This window comes from Pteronotus mesoamericanus, unplaced genomic scaffold (genome assembly GCF_021234165.1).
Source record: "Pteronotus mesoamericanus isolate MK-2021 breed Mesoamerican mustached bat unplaced genomic scaffold, CSHL_Meso_final contig_214, whole genome shotgun sequence".
NCBI classification, from domain to species: domain Eukaryota; kingdom Metazoa; phylum Chordata; class Mammalia; order Chiroptera; family Mormoopidae; genus Pteronotus; species Pteronotus mesoamericanus.
In genome coordinates, this window is record NW_026555089.1 from 1,946,206 (window position 1) to 1,964,014 (window position 17,809).

A 17,809-nucleotide genomic window follows, 5' to 3' on the forward strand; every position below is an offset into this window, starting at 1 on the left:
AAAAAACAAAAAAAAAAGCCCAGGCCGGCTTAGTTGACACTGTCGGGACTGAGTGCCATGGGTACGAACCCAGCGACCCCAGGGACGGCGCGGCTTTCAGGGCGGCCCAGGCCTCGCTGGCTGAGGGTCCCCTTCCCTGCCTTGTCCACGTGCGTCCCCCGCTTGGGGCTGGGGGGGTGGGGGAACCGCATGGAGTCGTGGATGCCCGTGGCAGAGCGAATCCCCCGCTTGCACGACTTCGAGGGTCAGAGCGGTTGAAGGCCGTTAAACCGTGGAAGGCGCTCGGTTGCTTTCCTGAGCCCCTCCCCCGATGGCATTTCAGGGGCTCCAGCCGCGGACGCCGGTGCCAACCGTCCTGTTCACGTTGCAGATAAGCCCGATGAGATCGTGCCCGCCGCCAAGCCAGCCCGCGCCGCGGAGAACGTGGCCGTGGAGTCGCGGGTGGCCACCATCAAGCAGCGGCCCACCAGCCGGTGCTTCCCGTCCGTCTCCGACATGAACGTGAGTGGCCGATCCCGGGACCGGGCCGCGGGCGGGCCTCCGGGCCGCGGGCACCCCCCCCGCGGTGGAAGGGCTCCGCGAGCCCAGCGAGGGCCGTCCTCCCCGCGTCGGGTCATGCTCCCCACGCTGCCCAGACACGGAGCCCAAACCCCGACCCCACAGGAGGAGGACACGCCTGTCTGCCGTCTCAGGCCACAGCTGTCCTCCGGGGCCAGGAGCACCGGCCGGGGGGGGCGCCTCCGTGGGCACGTGGGTGTGCCCAAAGGCTGCCCGGGAGGCCACGGACAGGGCCTGCGATCCCGGGCGCCCATGCCACCCGCTGGCCCTGGGCGCTGTGGGGGGGCTGGCCCCGACACGCCTCACCCGGCCCTCCGGTTTGCAGTCCGCGTACGAGCGCCAGGGGATCGCTGTGATGACGCCCACCGTTCCCGGGAGCCCGAAGGGCCCGTTCCTGGGTCTCCCTCGAGGTACGATGCGAAGGCAGAAATCCATAGGTAAGAAGCCCGGCCGCACCTGCCGGGGTCGCCCTGGGCTCTCGGAGCCCCGCGGCGCCCTAGCAGCCCCCGCCCGCCCGCCGGGCACAAGACCCACAGTGGCTGTCGCGACACCCCCCGGGGGCCCGCCGCCCAGCAGGAGGGAGGCGGGGCGTCCGCGGGGGCCGGCGGGGTGGGCCCCGGGTCCCTGCGTCCCTGCCTCGCCAGCCACTGCCACGCTCCGCAGGGCAAGCCCAGCGGACGCGCCTCTCGGGGGCTGGGCCAGGCTCGCGACTCCTAAGAAAGCTGCCCTCGCTGTGTGTCGTGGACGACTCCTCCCCGCTCTTGTTCGTGTCATGCTGATCCCTGCTGACGGTCACAGGCAGGGTGACCGTGACCCCCAGACGGCCCCTCTGTGAGGCAGCCCGGCCCTGTCCCCACACGCAAACTCTGCGAGGGGCCCGGGCCACCGCACACGCCCTGCGACCGCCGTGCAGGGGGCCGAGTGTGAGCGGCGTCCGTGGCCCCGCCGGCCTCGGGTGCGCGGCTGTGCGTGTGGGCGCGCCTCCCGGCCGCGCCGACCGAGACGTGGCGCCCGCGTCCCTAGTGGGAGGCAGCGACCGCCCGCCGGCGATCGCAGAGCCGCGTCTGCCTTCCCAGAACACACCCTCCCGGTGGCTCAGGGCCGCGCAGGGTAGCACAGGCGCGAGGCGTGTCCCTGGCTCTTTGACTGGTTAATAACGATTGATTTCCTCCTGTCAGACAGCAGAATCTTTCTATCAGGTCAGTGCACCTTACAGTCTGGGACCTGCCCTTTGAATGCCACCGGTTCACTCCATAAGGCGTATTCTTAAATCATTACTCCTTGGGAACGGGACGGGGAGGCCGCCGCCACGTCGCCCGTGGTCAGGGACGGCCTTCGGCGGCCCGTCTTTTCGGTGCCACGACGCCCTCCCGCAAGGAGCGTGTGGAATTTGGAACGCCCTTATCGAGTGGAGGTTTCCATTGGAATAAGTCACTGTCATTGGCCGGGGTTTTTTTTCTTTTTGAAGTGATTCATTCTGTCACCCCCTTGGAAACCCGGCATGCCCCCCACGTGACGCCCGTGCCTCCTGTCTGTCGGCGTCTGTGCCTGCGTGTGCCTTCTTCCCCCCCGCCTGGAGTGCGTTCTGCTGATGTTTCCGTGGCTCGGGCTGTGGGACACACCCCCACCACCCGCCCTCAGCCCGTCCCTCACACCCCACGCCCGCCTGTCCCATTAGGTCACGCCCCGGGGCGCGAGCTGCTCCGGGCCTGTCCGCGAGCTCTGACCCTGGCTCGCCGTGGGGGCGGTGGGGAGGGGAGCCCCTGCGCCCCAGCGCAGCCCGCAGGGTCTCCGTGGGCCAGTCCCAGAGCTCCTGGGAGGGCCCGGCGCCCGCTCCCGGCTCAGGTCGGGGTCTTGGGTTAAAGAGACGTTTGGGCTCCCTCCCCTCACAAAGTCTGGCGCCCTCCGGAGGCCCGGGCGGCTCCAACGCCCTCGAGCCCGCGACAGACAGCCTAGGGAGGTCAGCAGAACGGGGTCCCGCCCCGTGGGCAGGACCATGCCACGGTCACGGCAGGCAGGGGGCAGCCTCCCTGCGCACGCCAACGACCCCGCGCGGCGGCCCCTCTCCTGCCCCGCCGGCCCACACAGCGGCGCCCTTCCCGCACGCCCTGTGCCCTCGTGTTAGGCGGGCCTCAAGACCCCAAAGACACCCCCAGGGGCCCTGATGAACCCCAAAAGGGTGGACGGCCCCGACCCGGTAGCCCAGCCCTGCCCCAGCACGCCCTGCCACGCGCGCGCACATGCGCGCAGCCCCGGCCAGCACACACAGAGCCCGTCAGCAGCACGCACTCACAGCCTCCCGCGCCTTCCTCGGCCCCTTTTCTTTCTGTTTCTGGCTCGGAATGGGCCGCGCCCCTCCCCGTGTCGTGCCTCGTGGCTTGTGCCGTGCTGTGCTGTGAGCTGTGTGCGTCGCGGCCGCTGGGGAGCGCGCAGGCCTGCGGCAGCGCCCGCCCCGGCCGCCGGGGGTCGCCTGCGGTTGGCCGCACACTGAGCCTGCCCTCTGCTTGCAGGGATAACGGAGGAAGAGCGGCAGTTCCTGGCCCCTCCGGCGCTGAAGTTCACCAGAAGCCTGTCCATGCCGGACACGTCCGAGGACATCCCCCCCCCGCCGCAGTCCGTGCCCCCGTCCCCGCCGCCGCCGTCCCCCACCACCTACAACTGCCCCAAGTCCCCGACCCCGAGGGTCTATGGGACGATCAAGCCTGCGTTCAATCAGAACTCGGCCGCCAAGGTGCCGCCGGCCATTCGCTCTGACACGGTGGCCACCATGATGAGGGAGAAGGGGCTGTACTACCGCAGGGAGCTGGACCGCTACTCGCTGGACGCCGACGACGTCTACAGCCGGGCCCCCGCCACCCAGGCCACCTTCCGCAGCCGACGGGGCCAGATGCCGGAGAACCCGTACTCCGAGGTGGGGAAGGTCGCCAGCAAGGCGGTGTACGTGCCGGCCAAGCCCGCGCGGCGGAAGGGCGTGCTGGTGAAGCAGCCCAACGTGGAGGACAGCCCCGAGAAGACGTGCTCCATCCCCATCCCCACCATCATCGTCAAGGAGCCGTCCACCAGCAGCAGCGGGAAGAGCAGCCAGGGCAGCAGCGTGGAGATCGACCCCCAGGCCTCCGAGCCGCCGGGCCAGCTGCGGCCCGACGACGGCCTGGCCGTCAGCAGCCCCTTCGCCGCTGCCATCGCCGGAGCCGTGCGCGACCGGGAGAGGCGGCTGGAAGCCAGGCGGAACTCGCCGGCCTTCCTCTCCACGGACCTGGGGGACGAGGACGTGGGTCTGGGGCTGCCCGCGCCCCGGGGGCCGCCCTCCAGTTTCCCCGAGGAGGGCGGCTTCGGGGACGAGGAGGGCGCAGAGCCGCTGTCGCTGCCCGCGGCGCCCGGGGCGGCGCCCAGGGAGCCCGAGAGCCATTTTGTGGGCGGCGGCGAGGCTGGAGCTCAGGGTGAGGCCGGCAAGCCGCCCAATTCCATGTCCAAAGCCAAGGGCCCCGAGGGCGGCCCCGCGGCGCCCCCCAAGAGCGGCGGCGCGGCCAGCCCCGAGAACTACGTCCACCCGCTCACCGGGAGGCTGCTGGACCCCAGCTCCCCGCTGGCCCTGGCGCTCTCCGCGAGGGACCGGGCCATGAAGGAGTCCCAGCAGGGCCCCAAGGGGGAGGCCCCCAAGGCCGACCTCAACAAACCTCTTTACATCGATACCAAAATGCGGCCTGGCGTGGAGGCAGGCTTCCCGACGGCCCCCCGGCTGAGCACGCGGGGGCCCCTGAGGAGGCAGGAGACCGAGAACAAGTACGAGAGCGACCTGGGCAAGGACCGGAAGGGCGACGACAAGAAGAACATGCTGATCAACATCGTGGACACGTCGCAGCAGAAGTCGGCTGGCCTGCTGATGGTTCACACCGTGGACGCCGCCAAGCCAGGCGACTTCCTGGAGGACGAGGGCGGGAAGGCCGCCGTGGAAACCAAGCCGGACGCCCCGCTGCCTGAGGTGCCAGAAGGTGTTCCCGAAACCGAAGGTGCTTTACAGATCTCCGCTGGCCCCGAGCCCACCGCCACCACGCCCGGTAGGGCCATGGTGACGGCGGGCTCCGTGGAGGAGACGGTGATCTTGCCATTCCGCATCCCTCCCCCACCTCTGGCTTCCGTGGACCTGGACGAGGACTTCGTTTTTACAGAGCCATTGCCGCCTCCCCTGGAATTTGCGAACAGTTTTGATATCCCCGACGACCGCGTCGCCTCCGTCCCCGCCCTCACGGACTTGGTCAAGCAGAAAAACAACGACACCTCCCCGTCCGCTTCTTTGAACTCCAGCCAGCCAACCCACTCGGCAGACAGCAAGAAGCCGGCGGGGCTTTCCAACTGTCTGCCTGCCTCGTTCCTGCCGCCCCCCGAGAGCTTCGACACGGTCACGGACTCGGGGATCGAGGAGGCGGACAGCCGGAGCAGCAGCGACCACCACCTCGAGACGACCAGCACCGTCTCCACAGTGTCCAGCATCTCCACCCTGTCCTCCGAGGGCGGGGAGAGCACGGACACCTGCACCGTCTACGCCGACGGGCAGGCCTTCATGGCCGACAAGCCGCCCGTGCCTCCGAAGCCAAAAATGAAGCCCGTCATCCACAAGAGCAATGCACTTTACCCGGACGCGCTGGTGGAAGAGGACGTCGATAGCTTTGTCATCCCTCCGCCCGCGCCCCCGCCCCCGCCGGGTGGCGTCCCGCCCGGGGCCATGAAAGGGGTCCAGCCAAGGACCTCCAAGCTGTGGGGCGACGTCCCGGAGATCAGAAGCCCGATCCTCTCGGGCCCGAAGGCCAACGTGATCAGCGAGTTGAACTCGATCCTGCAGCAAATGAACCGAGAGAAATCGGCCAAGCCGGGGGAAGGACTGGACGCGCCCGCGGGGACCAAGCCGGCCGGCCTCGCTCCCAGGTAAGTGCCGCGGCGGCGCCAGCACGGCTCTCCACGCCAGGCCTCCGCCCAGCCGTGCGACCAGGAGATGCCCCCGGGAGCGGCCGCAGCGGCCGTGAAGAGGGGTCCCTCTCGTCCTCCTGGACTCCGATGCGGCAGAGCACAGACCCCGCCCTCCCGGCAGGACGGGCTCTCCCCGTGCAGACTCCTCCTCGTGCGTGCGGCCGGCCGGCAGAGCCAGCCCGCCCCGGCTTCCAGAGCCCGGCTCTGCGCGCTCCATCCTTGTCCCGATCTGTGCCAGGAACACCCAAGCGGCCACTCTCGAGCCTTGCAGAAGCCAAAACCGAGCTCCGCTGAGCTGGGGGGCGGGGGGCTGTGCCTGGGGGGCGGGGGCAGCGGGTGGGGGTGTGAGCACAGGTGCAGGGTGCGCGGCTCTCGTCCTCCTCCGGTCGCCGGCTCCCGGGTGGGGCGGGCGTGGGCGGTGCTGGGCGTGGCTTCACCGGTGAATCGGGAGGGGCAGGCCCTCCCTGCGGCGCCCCAGCGGCCGCCCCTCTGCCACAGGCTGGGTCAGGCATCCACAGGGCACGCGGAGTTTGCACGCCACGGAAACTGGGGTGACTCTGAGAGGTCGTTTCTAAACCCGACCAGGAGGCTCCACGGAGGCGCCGAGCCCCGGGACAGAGCCCTCAAGCCCCGGCCGTTGCCGCTGGGCGACCCTCACCAGGGCGTGCGCTGAGGTTCCTCCCGGTTCTCGGCGTCCTGCCCGCGGTTCCCTGGGCAGCCGTGTTTCTCCGTTTCCCCCGCCAACGTTTATACTCAGGTGTCCTCGCTGGGACGGGTGAAGTCTGTGGTCGCTCTCCTGCCAGGCAGGGGTCCTTGCAGCCGCCAAAGCCCACAGGTCAGAGGCTGCTCGCCACAGGGGTCCCGAGGTGCCGGCTGAGCGCCAGCGTCCCAGGGCCCTTCCTGTGGAGACAGAGCGATCGCACGGCTGGTCCCGGTCCTCCTCGGAGGTGCTGATTGGCTGGCCTCACAGAGCGGCGCTCCCAGCCCGCCTTCTGCTAGGACGTCGCCGCTCGCGGACACAGGGGCGTCTTTGCATGCTCCGTCCCTGGTGGCGGGACGGACACGCGTGCCTGCAGATGTCACGTACTCAGAAGTCTCCAGGGAAGCTTACAACCTGGCCGGTCCCCTCAGTCCTTGCTCGGAAGGCAGTGACACCGTTCTTTAGTAGCCACAGGGTGCGAGGACCGTTAAGAGGCTTCATCTTCAGCGTGTCGTGTTTTACAAAATACTTCCCCACGGCAGCTAATCTTGATGACAGCTGGGGAGCATGGGGCGCAGGTACGGGCGGCACCCCGTGTTCAGGGGACGTGGAGCCGGAGGCCGGGTGGCCATCCATGGCACGGCAGGCGGAGGCGGAGCCGGCGCTCAGGCGAAGGCGCTCAGACTGGCTTCCCCTGCGAACAAGCAGGAAAAATGCCCAAGGGCGCGGCTCCAGGGCAGAGCCACGCTCCCCCGAGCGCTGCCTGCAGGTCCGGGGGCCCGGGCACGGCATCTGGCTGTCTCTCCACCTCCAGCCCCTCCCGAACGGCAGGGCTCCAGGGGCTCCTGGAGGGCAGGTCTCGGCCCCTGCCCCGCGTGCCCCCGGGGGCGGGGCCCTGGCGCCGATGTCCTCTTCTCGGGAGCAGCTGCAGGGCCACCTCCGGCCGGTGCTCGGTGGCCGGGAACTGCTGCCACCCGTCTGTTCTGCTGTTTCCGGCCCAGCGTGCTCACGGCAGAGCCCAGCTGACCTCTGTGCAGCACCCACCGACGCTGGGCCTTGGGCGCCCGGCGCACCCTGCAGCAAGGCCCTGAGCCAAGGCGCGAAGGCGCACCCCGACCTCCAGCCCTGGGCGCTGCCTCCGGTCCCTCCCCGGAGCGCTGGCTGGGACCGGGGACGAGACGAGCCCCCTGCCTCACCGCGTGCACAGCTTAGATCGCGAGGGCAGGGCTGTTCTCCAGCCTTGGGAACGCACGTGCGGCCCAGCCCAGCGTCCGGGGGCTTCTCTTTGTTTACCTGGTGGCTGGTGACAAGGGCGGGTCACCAGGTGGTTGCGAGCACCGCTGAGCACCCCGAGGCTGCGTCCCCTTCGGTCCGGCTCTCGGCCAGCGCTCAGAGTTGGACTGGGAGCGGGGGGCCCGGAGGCCCAAGAACAGAGGAAGGTCCCTGACATGAGGCTAAACCAGGTTCCTGGCCAACGGCCTCCGTAGTCAAAGCCCAGAGTGGAGCCGGGCAGCAGCCGTCGGGCACAGGGACCAGGGGAGGCGGGCGGGGGTGCTGGGCAGAGCCACCCACCGAGGGGCGGCATGGCTCACCCTCTCGCCCTGACGCGCATGTCCCTTTGGGGACCGGCAGCACCCACTCCCAGCGCCCCTCTCCCACAGGCGCCCGCGGGGCAGACCCGGGGCCGCCGCTGGCCCGGTAGACCGGGTGGCAGGCTGAGTACTAACCCGTCTGGAGAGGAGACCGAGTCCAGACACGCTCAGCCTGGGGCGCCCGGCCGGGGAGGCCCCACTTTTAAATGCATGCGAAGGAAGAGCTGGGCACAGCCATCAACCACGCAAGGCCGAGGCTGGACGGAGGGAGTTCCCACTGAGGGGAAGAAAGGCGGTTTTCTCAGGAAAACGGGAAACAGCTCCCGTCTGGGAAATGACAGACAAGCAACGGCGCCAAAATCCCACTTCATGAGAAGCTTCTATCACCCAGGGAAGGGACCCTGATTCGAGGTACTCGCGATCGTCCGCCTGCCAAGCGGCAGAGCCGTGGCTGAACTCGCCCCTTTGGAAGTGCCCTTCCCGCGTGGGCTCTGTCTTAACGGCTCTCAGGGAACTGCTCCCGCCTGTGGCCAGGACCCGGCAGGAGAGGGGAGACACGCGAGCGACCGGTCCTTGCTCACCCGGAGGCGCGGGACTGAACCGGAGACACGGAGGGCGACGAGGGCGTCGTTGCTTCGCCGCCTCGGTGGCGGTGCCTCCTCCCCCAGGCCGGACCCGAACCACCGGCGGGGACAGGGCCCCGGGCAGGGCGGGGACGCTGCTCCTCAGCCCCGGCCGGACCGTCCTGGGAAGCGACCTCGTCTTTGAACAGAGCATCAGACGAGACCCAAGCGAAGGAAGCTGTGGCCTGAGTGGGGCGCAAAGCCTCCGCGCTGAGTTGGCTGGTTTTCCCGCTCAGTAAAAACCCGCAGGGAGCCCCTTGGGGTCCCCATCCCGGCAGAGCCGCAGGCTGGGGCCTCGCACGCAGGGCCCGGCACCCAGCAGGTGCCGGCCCTTCCCGGGGAGCTCAGAGCCGGCGCGGGACTAGCGGTCGGCAAGAGCCCGTCGGGGCAGGCGCGGGGCTGCCGGCGGCGGCAGGGACGTCCCTCAGCTGCCCCGGCGGTGTCGTCCGCACGTGGCCGTCGCTGCGTGGGAGAGCACCTGGCGTTCTCAAGTCGCAGAGCTGGGAGGCCGCGCGGCCACTCCGGACCCCGCCAGGGACGGGCGGGGGCGGGGGCAGGAGGGACACGCCTCCGGGGCCGCGGGGACTGAGGGCGGCGCTGGTCGTCCATCGCTCGTCGGGCAGAGGGTCTCTCTTCGCCTCGCACGCACCAGGCCCTGCGTGGAGCCTCAGGGTCCGTCACTGAACGAGAAGATGTGTGAGGTGTCCCCCGAACCCCCGGGGCACATTGCACTCTCGAGGAGGCACTTGGACAACAAATGACAAGCCAAGCCCGAACCGCACCAAGCTCTTCAAAGGAACAAGGACACGTGGGGCTGACCGTGTGCAGGAAGGAGGTGACACCCCTTCAGTGACATCTGACCAGACCCAGACCCGAAACCAGGGGCAGCCAGCAGCACAGCGGCCCAGGCGCGGGGCGTGCGGGGCACAGGCCTGGAAGCGCCTCCTTGCTGAGGACAGAGGCCCAGCGGCTGGGCCGGGTCCCAGGGCCCTCGGCATGGGGACCGCGGGGCGGCGGCACAGGCCCAGCTCCAAGGTGACCCAGCCGCAATCAGTCACGCGCGAGCAGGCCGCCCGGGGCCAGGCCCAAGACCAGGGCCGCGCTCTGGAGACGAGCCGGGAAGCCCCGGACGCGGCCATCAGCCTGGCCTGCCCGTGCCGACCGACACCGGAGGGGCTGCGACCCCAGGACACCGGGCGTCGTTCTCAGAGCGGACAGGCCCGGGCCGAGTCCGCACAGGCACGGAAGTGGGGAGGCCGCTTCGTGCTCCCCATCTGTCGAGAGGGACGGAGCAGGGCCTGGGGGCTGCGGGTCCCCCGTGGCTGCTGCCCGGGGGTGGGGGGGGTTGGCCTCTGCTGGGTCCCCCGGGGCCGGCTAGATCGCCTCGCTCTTTCAGCGAGTCCGCGGGTGACTCGGGACTGGCCTTCCCTGCTTGGAGCCCAGCAAGGTGAGCTCGGGGGAGGAGAGTCTTCCCCTGCGTCCCCAGGTCCCGGAGGCCCCAGAGGGGGTTCAGGCCGTCCCCCAAGGTTCACGCACGGGCCAGTCCCCAGGGAAGCCACTCCCCGGCCTCCGCAGCCCTGCCGAGTCCCACCCCCGGCCCGCGCCACCTGCCCTTCGCCTGTCCCCGCAGTGTGACCCCGAAGGCCTCTTCACAATACGATAAGTTGGTTCGGGTACCTGGGTGGTTAAAGAAGGGAGCCCCGCCTGCGGGTGCCAGAGCACAGGCTCCAACACTGGCGCACCGTGCGAGGCCGCCACGCGGGCTCCGTCACCCTAAGCGTCACCAGGTTCTGTCGTTTCAGGCACGGCTGCCAAGTTCAGGCCGCGCCTGCGAGTGAAGGAAGCTGCGGAGAACCAGGCGAGCGGCAGTTAGAGGGGTCGTGCAGTTTGCTCTCGAGGCGCCTCCCGCAGGCTGGCACCTGAGAGGGCTCCTCTAGGCGGCGGCGGCGGCACTTTGTCCTTGCTTTTATCGATCGGCCAATTTCAAGTCCAGTTCTTACATTCTCAATTACAGGGATATGGCGAGGCGGGGGGCGGTGGGGGGGGCTTCTCCCTGGAAAGCGAGCCCCATCCGGGCCCTCGCGGGCGCAGGCTCTCCGGCCGAGGGCCCGCACCCTCCGGCGCTCCCGGCTCTGGCTCCCGGCTCCCGAGTCCCTGAGCCGGGAAGCGGGCTCAGCTACGTCCGTCCACCGCTCGCCCCACAGGGACCCACGGAACACCCGCTGTGGCCAGGCCCTGGGGACGGCAAACAGACCGAGCCCCCTCGCGGTGCTCAGAGCCCGTGGGCGCTGGGAGGGACCGCGTCCCATACGAAAGCACGGGGACACCGAGCAGGGACGGGGACACGCCACAGCGCCGGCGGGCAGGCCTGCGGCAGACTGGCTGGTGACGGGGCGCTCCTCCCCCCTTGGCGAATGCTCCGTCTCTCGCGTGCTGTAAATAGGATAATGTAATAAGAGAGCAATTTGGAAATAAGCAGCCCTTTTAGGAGCAGGACACAGAGGGGCGCGCCAGGGCACTGGGCACTCGCTGGCACGCGGCGGGTGGGCCGGGGCCTCGGGCTGGCAGACTCCGGGCGGCCTGGGGGCCAGCAAGCCGACGCCGTGGTGGCCACGCAGCCTCTGGCCCGCACGCCGCCGTCACCGTTCAAGGCCCCGAGAGCATGTAAACACACCAAGAAGGCCACGCGACGGTCGCCGCCTGCCCCAGCTGCCGCGTGGGGACGGCGGCAACGCGCCTTGGGCGCCCACTGGCCCTCGACTGTTGTTTGAACCCTCACGTTCCCACGGGGGCTGGGTGTGAAAGGCAGGATGGACAGTGACGGTCTGGGGGTGGGGGTGTGCGAGTGTGCGTGCGTCCGTCCTAAATCAGGGCAGCAGATCCCTGTGGGTGACACCCAGGAACCCAGGGGTTGCTTAGCAACAGGACGGTGTCGGCCACCGGAGCAGGCGGCACAGAGCGTCCGTCCGTGGGATGAACCGGAGAGAGTCAAGCGGCCGAGGCGGAGGGCAGGGCCGCCCGGGCCTCCAGGGCTCCGCGGACGCCTGATTCTCTTCCACCGCGACGCGCCCCCGGTCCCGAGCGCGCGGCCAGACCGGGTGGCCCCCGGCATTCGCAGCCGGGCTCTCGTCTCAAGGTGGGGGCGGCAAGCAGAGCACCCCCGCCTGTGGGGACCCTCCCCCCAGAGACGCTGGCTCGTCCTGAGCCACAGACGACAGGCAGGGTGCGGCGGCGCGTTCTCTTCCGTGGCTCTTTCCTGGGCGTCATTGTTCCGTGTGTTCACGTGACCCCGAACCAGGGAAGGCAGGGCTGTCCGCTTCCTGCAGTCACCGCGGCAGGGCCGCCCGCCCACGCCGCCCCCCTTGGCCGGGAAGGGACCGGCCCGGGCAGCCCCTCAGCCAGTCTGTGCCACCGTGTGCGCCTCACCCATCGAAACAAGTGTCTGTTGTTTACGTTCTAATTAATTTTGCAGTGTTGTCTCAAGCCATTCCATTCTGTCATTTTCATTTGCTCCCGTGATGGGCGTTCGCAGAAGAGGGTCCTGCTGAACGGAAGTAAGTGCCCTCCGCAGAGGTGCGCCCGGCTCTGCTGTGTGCTGACTCTCCTCCTCGCTGCCCCCGTCCCCGGGCCTCCCTGTGCGGCGGGCGGGCCGGTCCCTCAGCAAGGGCGGCGCTGGCGCCCGTCCCTGGCTTCCTGGCCATGTGCTGCCCGGGCTGAGCCCGGCGCTGGGGCGCTGGGGGACTTCCGTGCGGGTCACCGTCGGTTAGACAGAGGGCGCCTGAGGCTACCTCGGGCGCCGCTCGCGCGAGCGGAGCCTGTGCCCAGCTCACAAAAGCCCCCTCCCCGCCGGGCCCTGGCCAACAGCTCGAACCGCCTCCGGGTGGAGCGGGTCCCCCCGACTTGTGACTTCGTCCCCATCTGAGCTTCGTTCTGTCAGAGTGGAACGGAGGAGCCCCCCACACAGACATGTGCCCCGCAGAGAGGCAGACGGGGACATCCCACAGCGCCCCCCTCCCGTCCTACCTGAGCACCCCGGGGGCGGGTCCCCTGTCCTCGCTGTGTCCGCAGCCCACCTCCCCCAAGAGCTTGGGCCTCACGCTGGGGGCAGCCCCCTTCCCGGCAGGGAGGACCCCAGCTCTTGGCTCGGGGACCTGGGCCTGGCAGACGGGGGCCTCCTCCCCAGCGCCGCGCCTGGGGCCTCCGTGCCTCCACCTGCTGGTGCGGCCACCGCACAGGCATGACCCAGAGCCGCCCCCCGGCTTCTGGCCAGGGGTCTCATGCAAAAGGAAGCTTGGCCTGGCTGCCCAGCCCTGTGGGGGGACAGGCGGCCCTGGCCCGGGGTAGCCGCTGGCCCCGGGACGCTGCCCCTTCGGACCAGTCCAAAGCCCGGGTCCTGGTGCAGGTCCCTCTCCAGACCTGCTGCTGCTGCCACACACAGAGCCTTCCACGCTTGAAGGGACAGTGGCCGCCATCCCGTGGGGGCTGTCACAGGCGTGGAGGCACCGTGGGCAGTGGGCGGGCGGTTTTAAGCCCAAGAGGCCATCGGTGCAGAAACCGGAGGGCAACAAAAGACCCAACCGAGCCAGGAGCGGGCGCCCTGTGCCCGGCTCCAGCTCCCTGCCGCCCTCGGCCCTGTCCCCCGCACTCCCTGCCGCACGGTGGCACCGGCACGGCGTGCCCTGCCCACTGTCCCCCCTCAGGAGGTGGAGGGGCCCGCTGTGTGTGTGGACACAGGAGACCCTGGGCCGGAGACGCACCTGCGCTTCCGTGAGCGGGGTCAGGACTTGGACGGACACCTGCAACGCAGACCCGGCCGGGGGCTGTGGCAGGGTGGCTCCTTCCAGGCGGGGGCGGGGCACCAGTCCCTGTCCCGTGCATGTGCCCCAGAGGCGCGCGACGCTCCCTGGCCTCGCCACCTCCGCGGGGGCCACGGTCCAGGATGGAAGTGCCTTCCGTCTGGGGACAGAGGAGCGTGAGCCGGGGCCCCCAAGGGGCACATCCCTCCGCCAGGCGGCCGGGGACGCCGTGTGTGAAAGGGCCGCCTCCGCGGAGGGGGGTGTGCTGCCAGAGGGGCCGCCGCAGGAGTCAGTCGTCTGTCTCCCCGACACCAGGAAGGGACGAACCTCCCGGAGCTGAGTCTGTCCCCATTCTGACTGCAGAGCAGGGAGGACACAGGGACCCCATCAGGGGTTTGGTGAGGACGCTGCCTCCTGCCAGGGGCCCCCTCTGCAGCGAGGCCGTGCCCCCGCGCTGGGCCGGCACGGACGAACCCGCCCGGCCACGCCCTGCTCTCTGGTTTTGTGGATTTCTCCCAACACCGAGCGCCCCCCGGCCCCTGCGGGGGCGTCCCTGCACCTGCCCCTTCAGCCGGCGAGCCCCAGCCCGGCAGGCACTTCGGAGGGTGCTCTGTCTTCTCTGCCGAAGTGGAGGCCGGGTGGGCTCCAGCAGCGCTGGCTGGCCCCCGACTCCTCCCGCGGGGAGCAGGCCTTCCTCCTGGCCCTGCCTCGCGTGAGCCCTTGAGGGGCTCGCAGGCCCTCGCCACCGCGCATGCCCCCCGCCCCCCCCCCCGCCAGGAGGCCGGCCGCTCCCCGCCGGGGCCCGGGGGCGGCCGCCCGTGTGCCTTGCTGTGCCCTCCACTCCGCCTCCCGCTCCCGTCTCCCCGCCCGGGCCTGGCATGGCCGACCGCGTGCTCACGGCCAGCGCGGCTCCTGGGAGACGCTCTCTGGGAGTGACCTGGGCGTCGGCCGCCCGCGCCGACCTGCCCTGTGACCCGGCGGGTGACGGTTTTCTCTTGTTGCCGTTCCAGGAGCCCGGAGGGCCTGAGCGCTGTGTCGGGCGCACGGAGCAGCACGGTCACCTTCACTGTCCGCCCCGGGACCCCGCAGCCCATCACCCTGCAGAGCCGGCCCCCCGACTACGAAAGCAGGACCTCAGGGGCCCGGCGCGCCCCGAGCCCTGTGGTCTCGCCGACGGAGGTGAGCAAAGAGATCCTGCCCGCCCCGCTCCCGGCAGCCGCTGCGTCCCCGTCCCCCACGCTCTCTGAGGTCTTCGGCCTCCCGGGCCAGCCCCCGTCAGGGGACCTGTTCAGCCTGAACCCCGCGGGGCGCAGCAGGTCGCCCTCTCCCTCGATACTGCAGCAGCCAATCCCAAATAAGCCGTTTACAGCTAAGCCTGTCCACCTGTGGACTAAACCAGACGTGGCGGACTGGCTGGAGAGCCTGAACTTGGGGGAGCATAAGGAGACCTTCATGGACAACGAGATCGACGGCAGCCACCTGCCGAACCTTCAGAAGGAAGACCTGATAGACCTCGGGGTGACTCGGGTCGGACACAGGATGAACATAGAAAGGGCTTTGAAACAGCTGCTGGACAGATAAGGGTGGCTGCTCTGGACCTTTACAGACTTCTTGCTATGAGTAGAGATGGGCTTCCACCGAGACGTTTGCATGGCCCGGCGAGGTCTGTGAGCACCGCCCCCCTGCCACGGGTTTGTCCTGGCACCCAAAGAAATACGGCGCGGCTGCGCGGAGCCTGAGGCTCCCGGCTCTCCACGTGGGCTATGGGAGCGCGCTCTGTCCAGCAGGGGACAAGGGGAGGGAGTTTTTCTAACCCGGAAAGGGACGCACGGCTTGCCTCCCAGCATGCGGGCGACCTCACTCGGCCAGGTCCCAGAGACGCCCCGGCGCCGAGCCCGGGGCCCTGGCTCCCGCCGGCAGACACCGATGTCCTCCAGATGCCTCCTGAGACCTCTCTCCCGCGCCCGGCCACTGGCGCCCGGCCCCGCGGCGGGCCCCCGGCTCCCTGCCTGCCTGCGCTCGCTTACAGTGAGACGCCCCGGACGGGTCCAACCGGGGCCCCTCTCGGGACTGAAAGGTAGAGAAACTTCTTTCTCATAGACATTTTGGCCCCGGCTCCCGCGAGGGCAGCCGCAGCTCCTCGGCCCTGGGGGTCCTGGCGGTGGGGGGTTGGGACAGGATCGTGCCCAGCTTCGCTCGGCTTTCTTTATTTCTGCAAGCCTGTTAGCATTTGTTCCAAAGTGGCCACGCAGGCGTCACGTGGATTTAGTCAAAGCACAAAGTCACGATCCCCAGGAGGAGGGGAGACCCGGCCGCGGGAGGCGGCGGTGCACAGCCGCCGGGAACCAAAGTCTCCTCGCGATGACAGCCGTTGTTGGCCGGGAGCGCCGTCCGCGGCCTGGGAGAAGGGGTCTCTGCTTTCAGGATTTGTTTTTAACTGAGAGTTCGTGGGATCCTGCCGAGAGCAGGGCAGGGGAGCGTCGCTTTGACACGAAGGACAGATGCAAGGTGGACGTTGGCCACGTGCCGCCGCCCGGGCGGCTCGGCGCTGCGCTTGGCAGAGGGGAGCCGGCGTCTCCACCGAGACGGCCCCTTGCTCTTTGCTGCGAGGGGAGAGGGCACTTCAGGCTTTGCCCTCCTCTCTGAGTGTCCGGGAGCCCCGCCAGCTTGTCTTAAGAGTACGACAGGTTTTCTGAGAACCCAGGGAGTACGGCAGGACCCAGGGTTGGGAACGGGGGCTGCGCGGTGAGCCGGGTGCGCAGCAGCTCCGCGGAGAGGGGGCGGGGCGGGGGGCCCCCCCGGCTGCTGGCTGGACCGCCTCGCGCCACGGCCCCTGCAACAATACCTCTGATTTCCAAGGGAGGTCGCCACTTGCCCACAGGCCGAAAAACACCCAGCCAGGCTTCCAGCACATTCTCCCACATTTGGAAGAAACTCGAATGTCAGGTTTTGGGCTTTTATTTTGATTTCAGAACTAGCCTCGCCCATCTCTAATTATAAGAACATGATTTTTTTCCTCTCCTTTTTTTTTTTCTTTGTGCTCACAAGCAAGTGTCTGATGAGGTCTGGAACAGCTCTAGAACGAACGCGTAAAATTTAGCAATTTAAAAATCTTTCTTTACTGCAAGTTTAACTAGTTGTACAGATAGTTTATAAGCACAATATTTTAAGAAAAAAAAAAGTGGCTGGTCTACTAGGCAGCCCTCGTGCTACTTCAGTGCTAGAAAGGTAAAAAAGGAGGACTTCTGTGATTTAATAGCACTATTTCTGTGGAATAGTTATAAAGGGTGACCTTTTTAAACCAACCTTATTTGGATGCCTCTGAACCAGCAGGGCTGTGTTATATTTTCTATCTTTGCTAGAACTTTGTCCCTGAAGGACAGCCCCTCCTTCAGAGGCGGTCACAATTCACGATGCACCAGTCTCTCAGAAAACACATACGCACACACCAACACACTGAGTTTTCCAGCCACACGCCCCCGAATGGGAAACCGACTTTTGGACCGTCCCGTTCCCAAACCTTTCACTGGTCCCTCTTTGTATTCGAATGACCCAACCCACCTTGAACTCAATCGACTATTAAAGCGCTTTACTTCCGTGTACTTTCAATTTTTCCATCTAGAGAAATTTCAAGCCAAGAAACCCAAGGCGGCCGGCGGAGGCTGCCCGCTGGCTCCGAGGACGTGCGGGCGGTGGCCGGGCCGTTGTCTTCCACGGGCGACACCGCGGCTCCGCCAGCCACCCGCGCCTCCGCAGCTCTCCTTCCCTCTCCCCGCGGCCGGGGGCCCCCTCTGTGCCCAGTGCCGCGGGCAGAAGGCCCAGCGGGGCGGGCGGTGACCAGCCCCGCCTTGGCGGCTGTGGTGGTAGTGAACTCTGGTAGCCAGTCAGCGCAAGCGGCTGTCCCCCCTTGTTAAAGGCACTTGAAGCCGCGCACCGCTGAACAGAAGCCAGCAGGCAAAAGACACGAGAGCCGGGGAAGCCGCTCACCTCCACGCCGTCTCGTTAGGGCTGCGCGGCAGGGCCCTGCGGACCCGAGCCGACCCGCGGAAGGAACACTTGTTGCCAAAACAAGCCCGTCTCTCGCTCCGTATTCGGTGATTTAGTGACAGGAAGCAATAGCCCCACGTTCACATCGCCGCCCACTGTTCTCCCCTCGGGACACGCTAGGACCAGGCCCTACTCCGCGCCCCTGCTTAGCGGCGCGCAGACGCCAAGTCCCACTGCTCACACGAGGATCGTGTGGACTCTACTCCAGGTTTTAAGATCAACTTTTGTTATATACTGTAATTTACACACATTGCATTTACATGCCTAGTTTCTGTAATATTGTGTATACGAAACCAAAATCTCTCAAGATGTAAATTCCATACACCCGCCAGGACGCCTTCTCCAGGGTGTCTGCGCACATTTTAAGTTGATTCATAGAATATGAAAATGACTCAATGTGACTGTTGATTTGCCGAACTTTACATATCACAAAGTGGATTATTTGTGGTATTTAGTTAATAAAACGGTGATTTTTTCCGAGTTACGGAGCGAGCGTCACCCGGGTGGCCTGGCAGTGACTTTTTCGTG

General features: G+C 67.9%; 1 protein-coding gene across 1 annotated transcript in view; it reads left to right on the forward strand.

Moving 5' to 3' along the window:
* The window catches only part of SHANK2 (SH3 and multiple ankyrin repeat domains 2), a 289,453-nt gene extending 274,262 nt beyond the window's left edge, over window positions 1–15,191 (forward strand). Inside the window, exons 20-23 of the mRNA XM_054570752.1 lie at window positions 371–501; window positions 884–995; window positions 3,069–5,481; window positions 14,245–15,191. Coding sequence (XP_054426727.1) covers window positions 371–501; window positions 884–995; window positions 3,069–5,481; window positions 14,245–14,815 — 3,227 coding nt within the window. The 3' untranslated portion in view covers window positions 14,816–15,191. The remainder of the gene's footprint in view (window positions 1–370; window positions 502–883; window positions 996–3,068; window positions 5,482–14,244) is intronic.
* The last annotated feature ends 2,618 nt before the right edge of the window (window positions 15,192–17,809 follow it).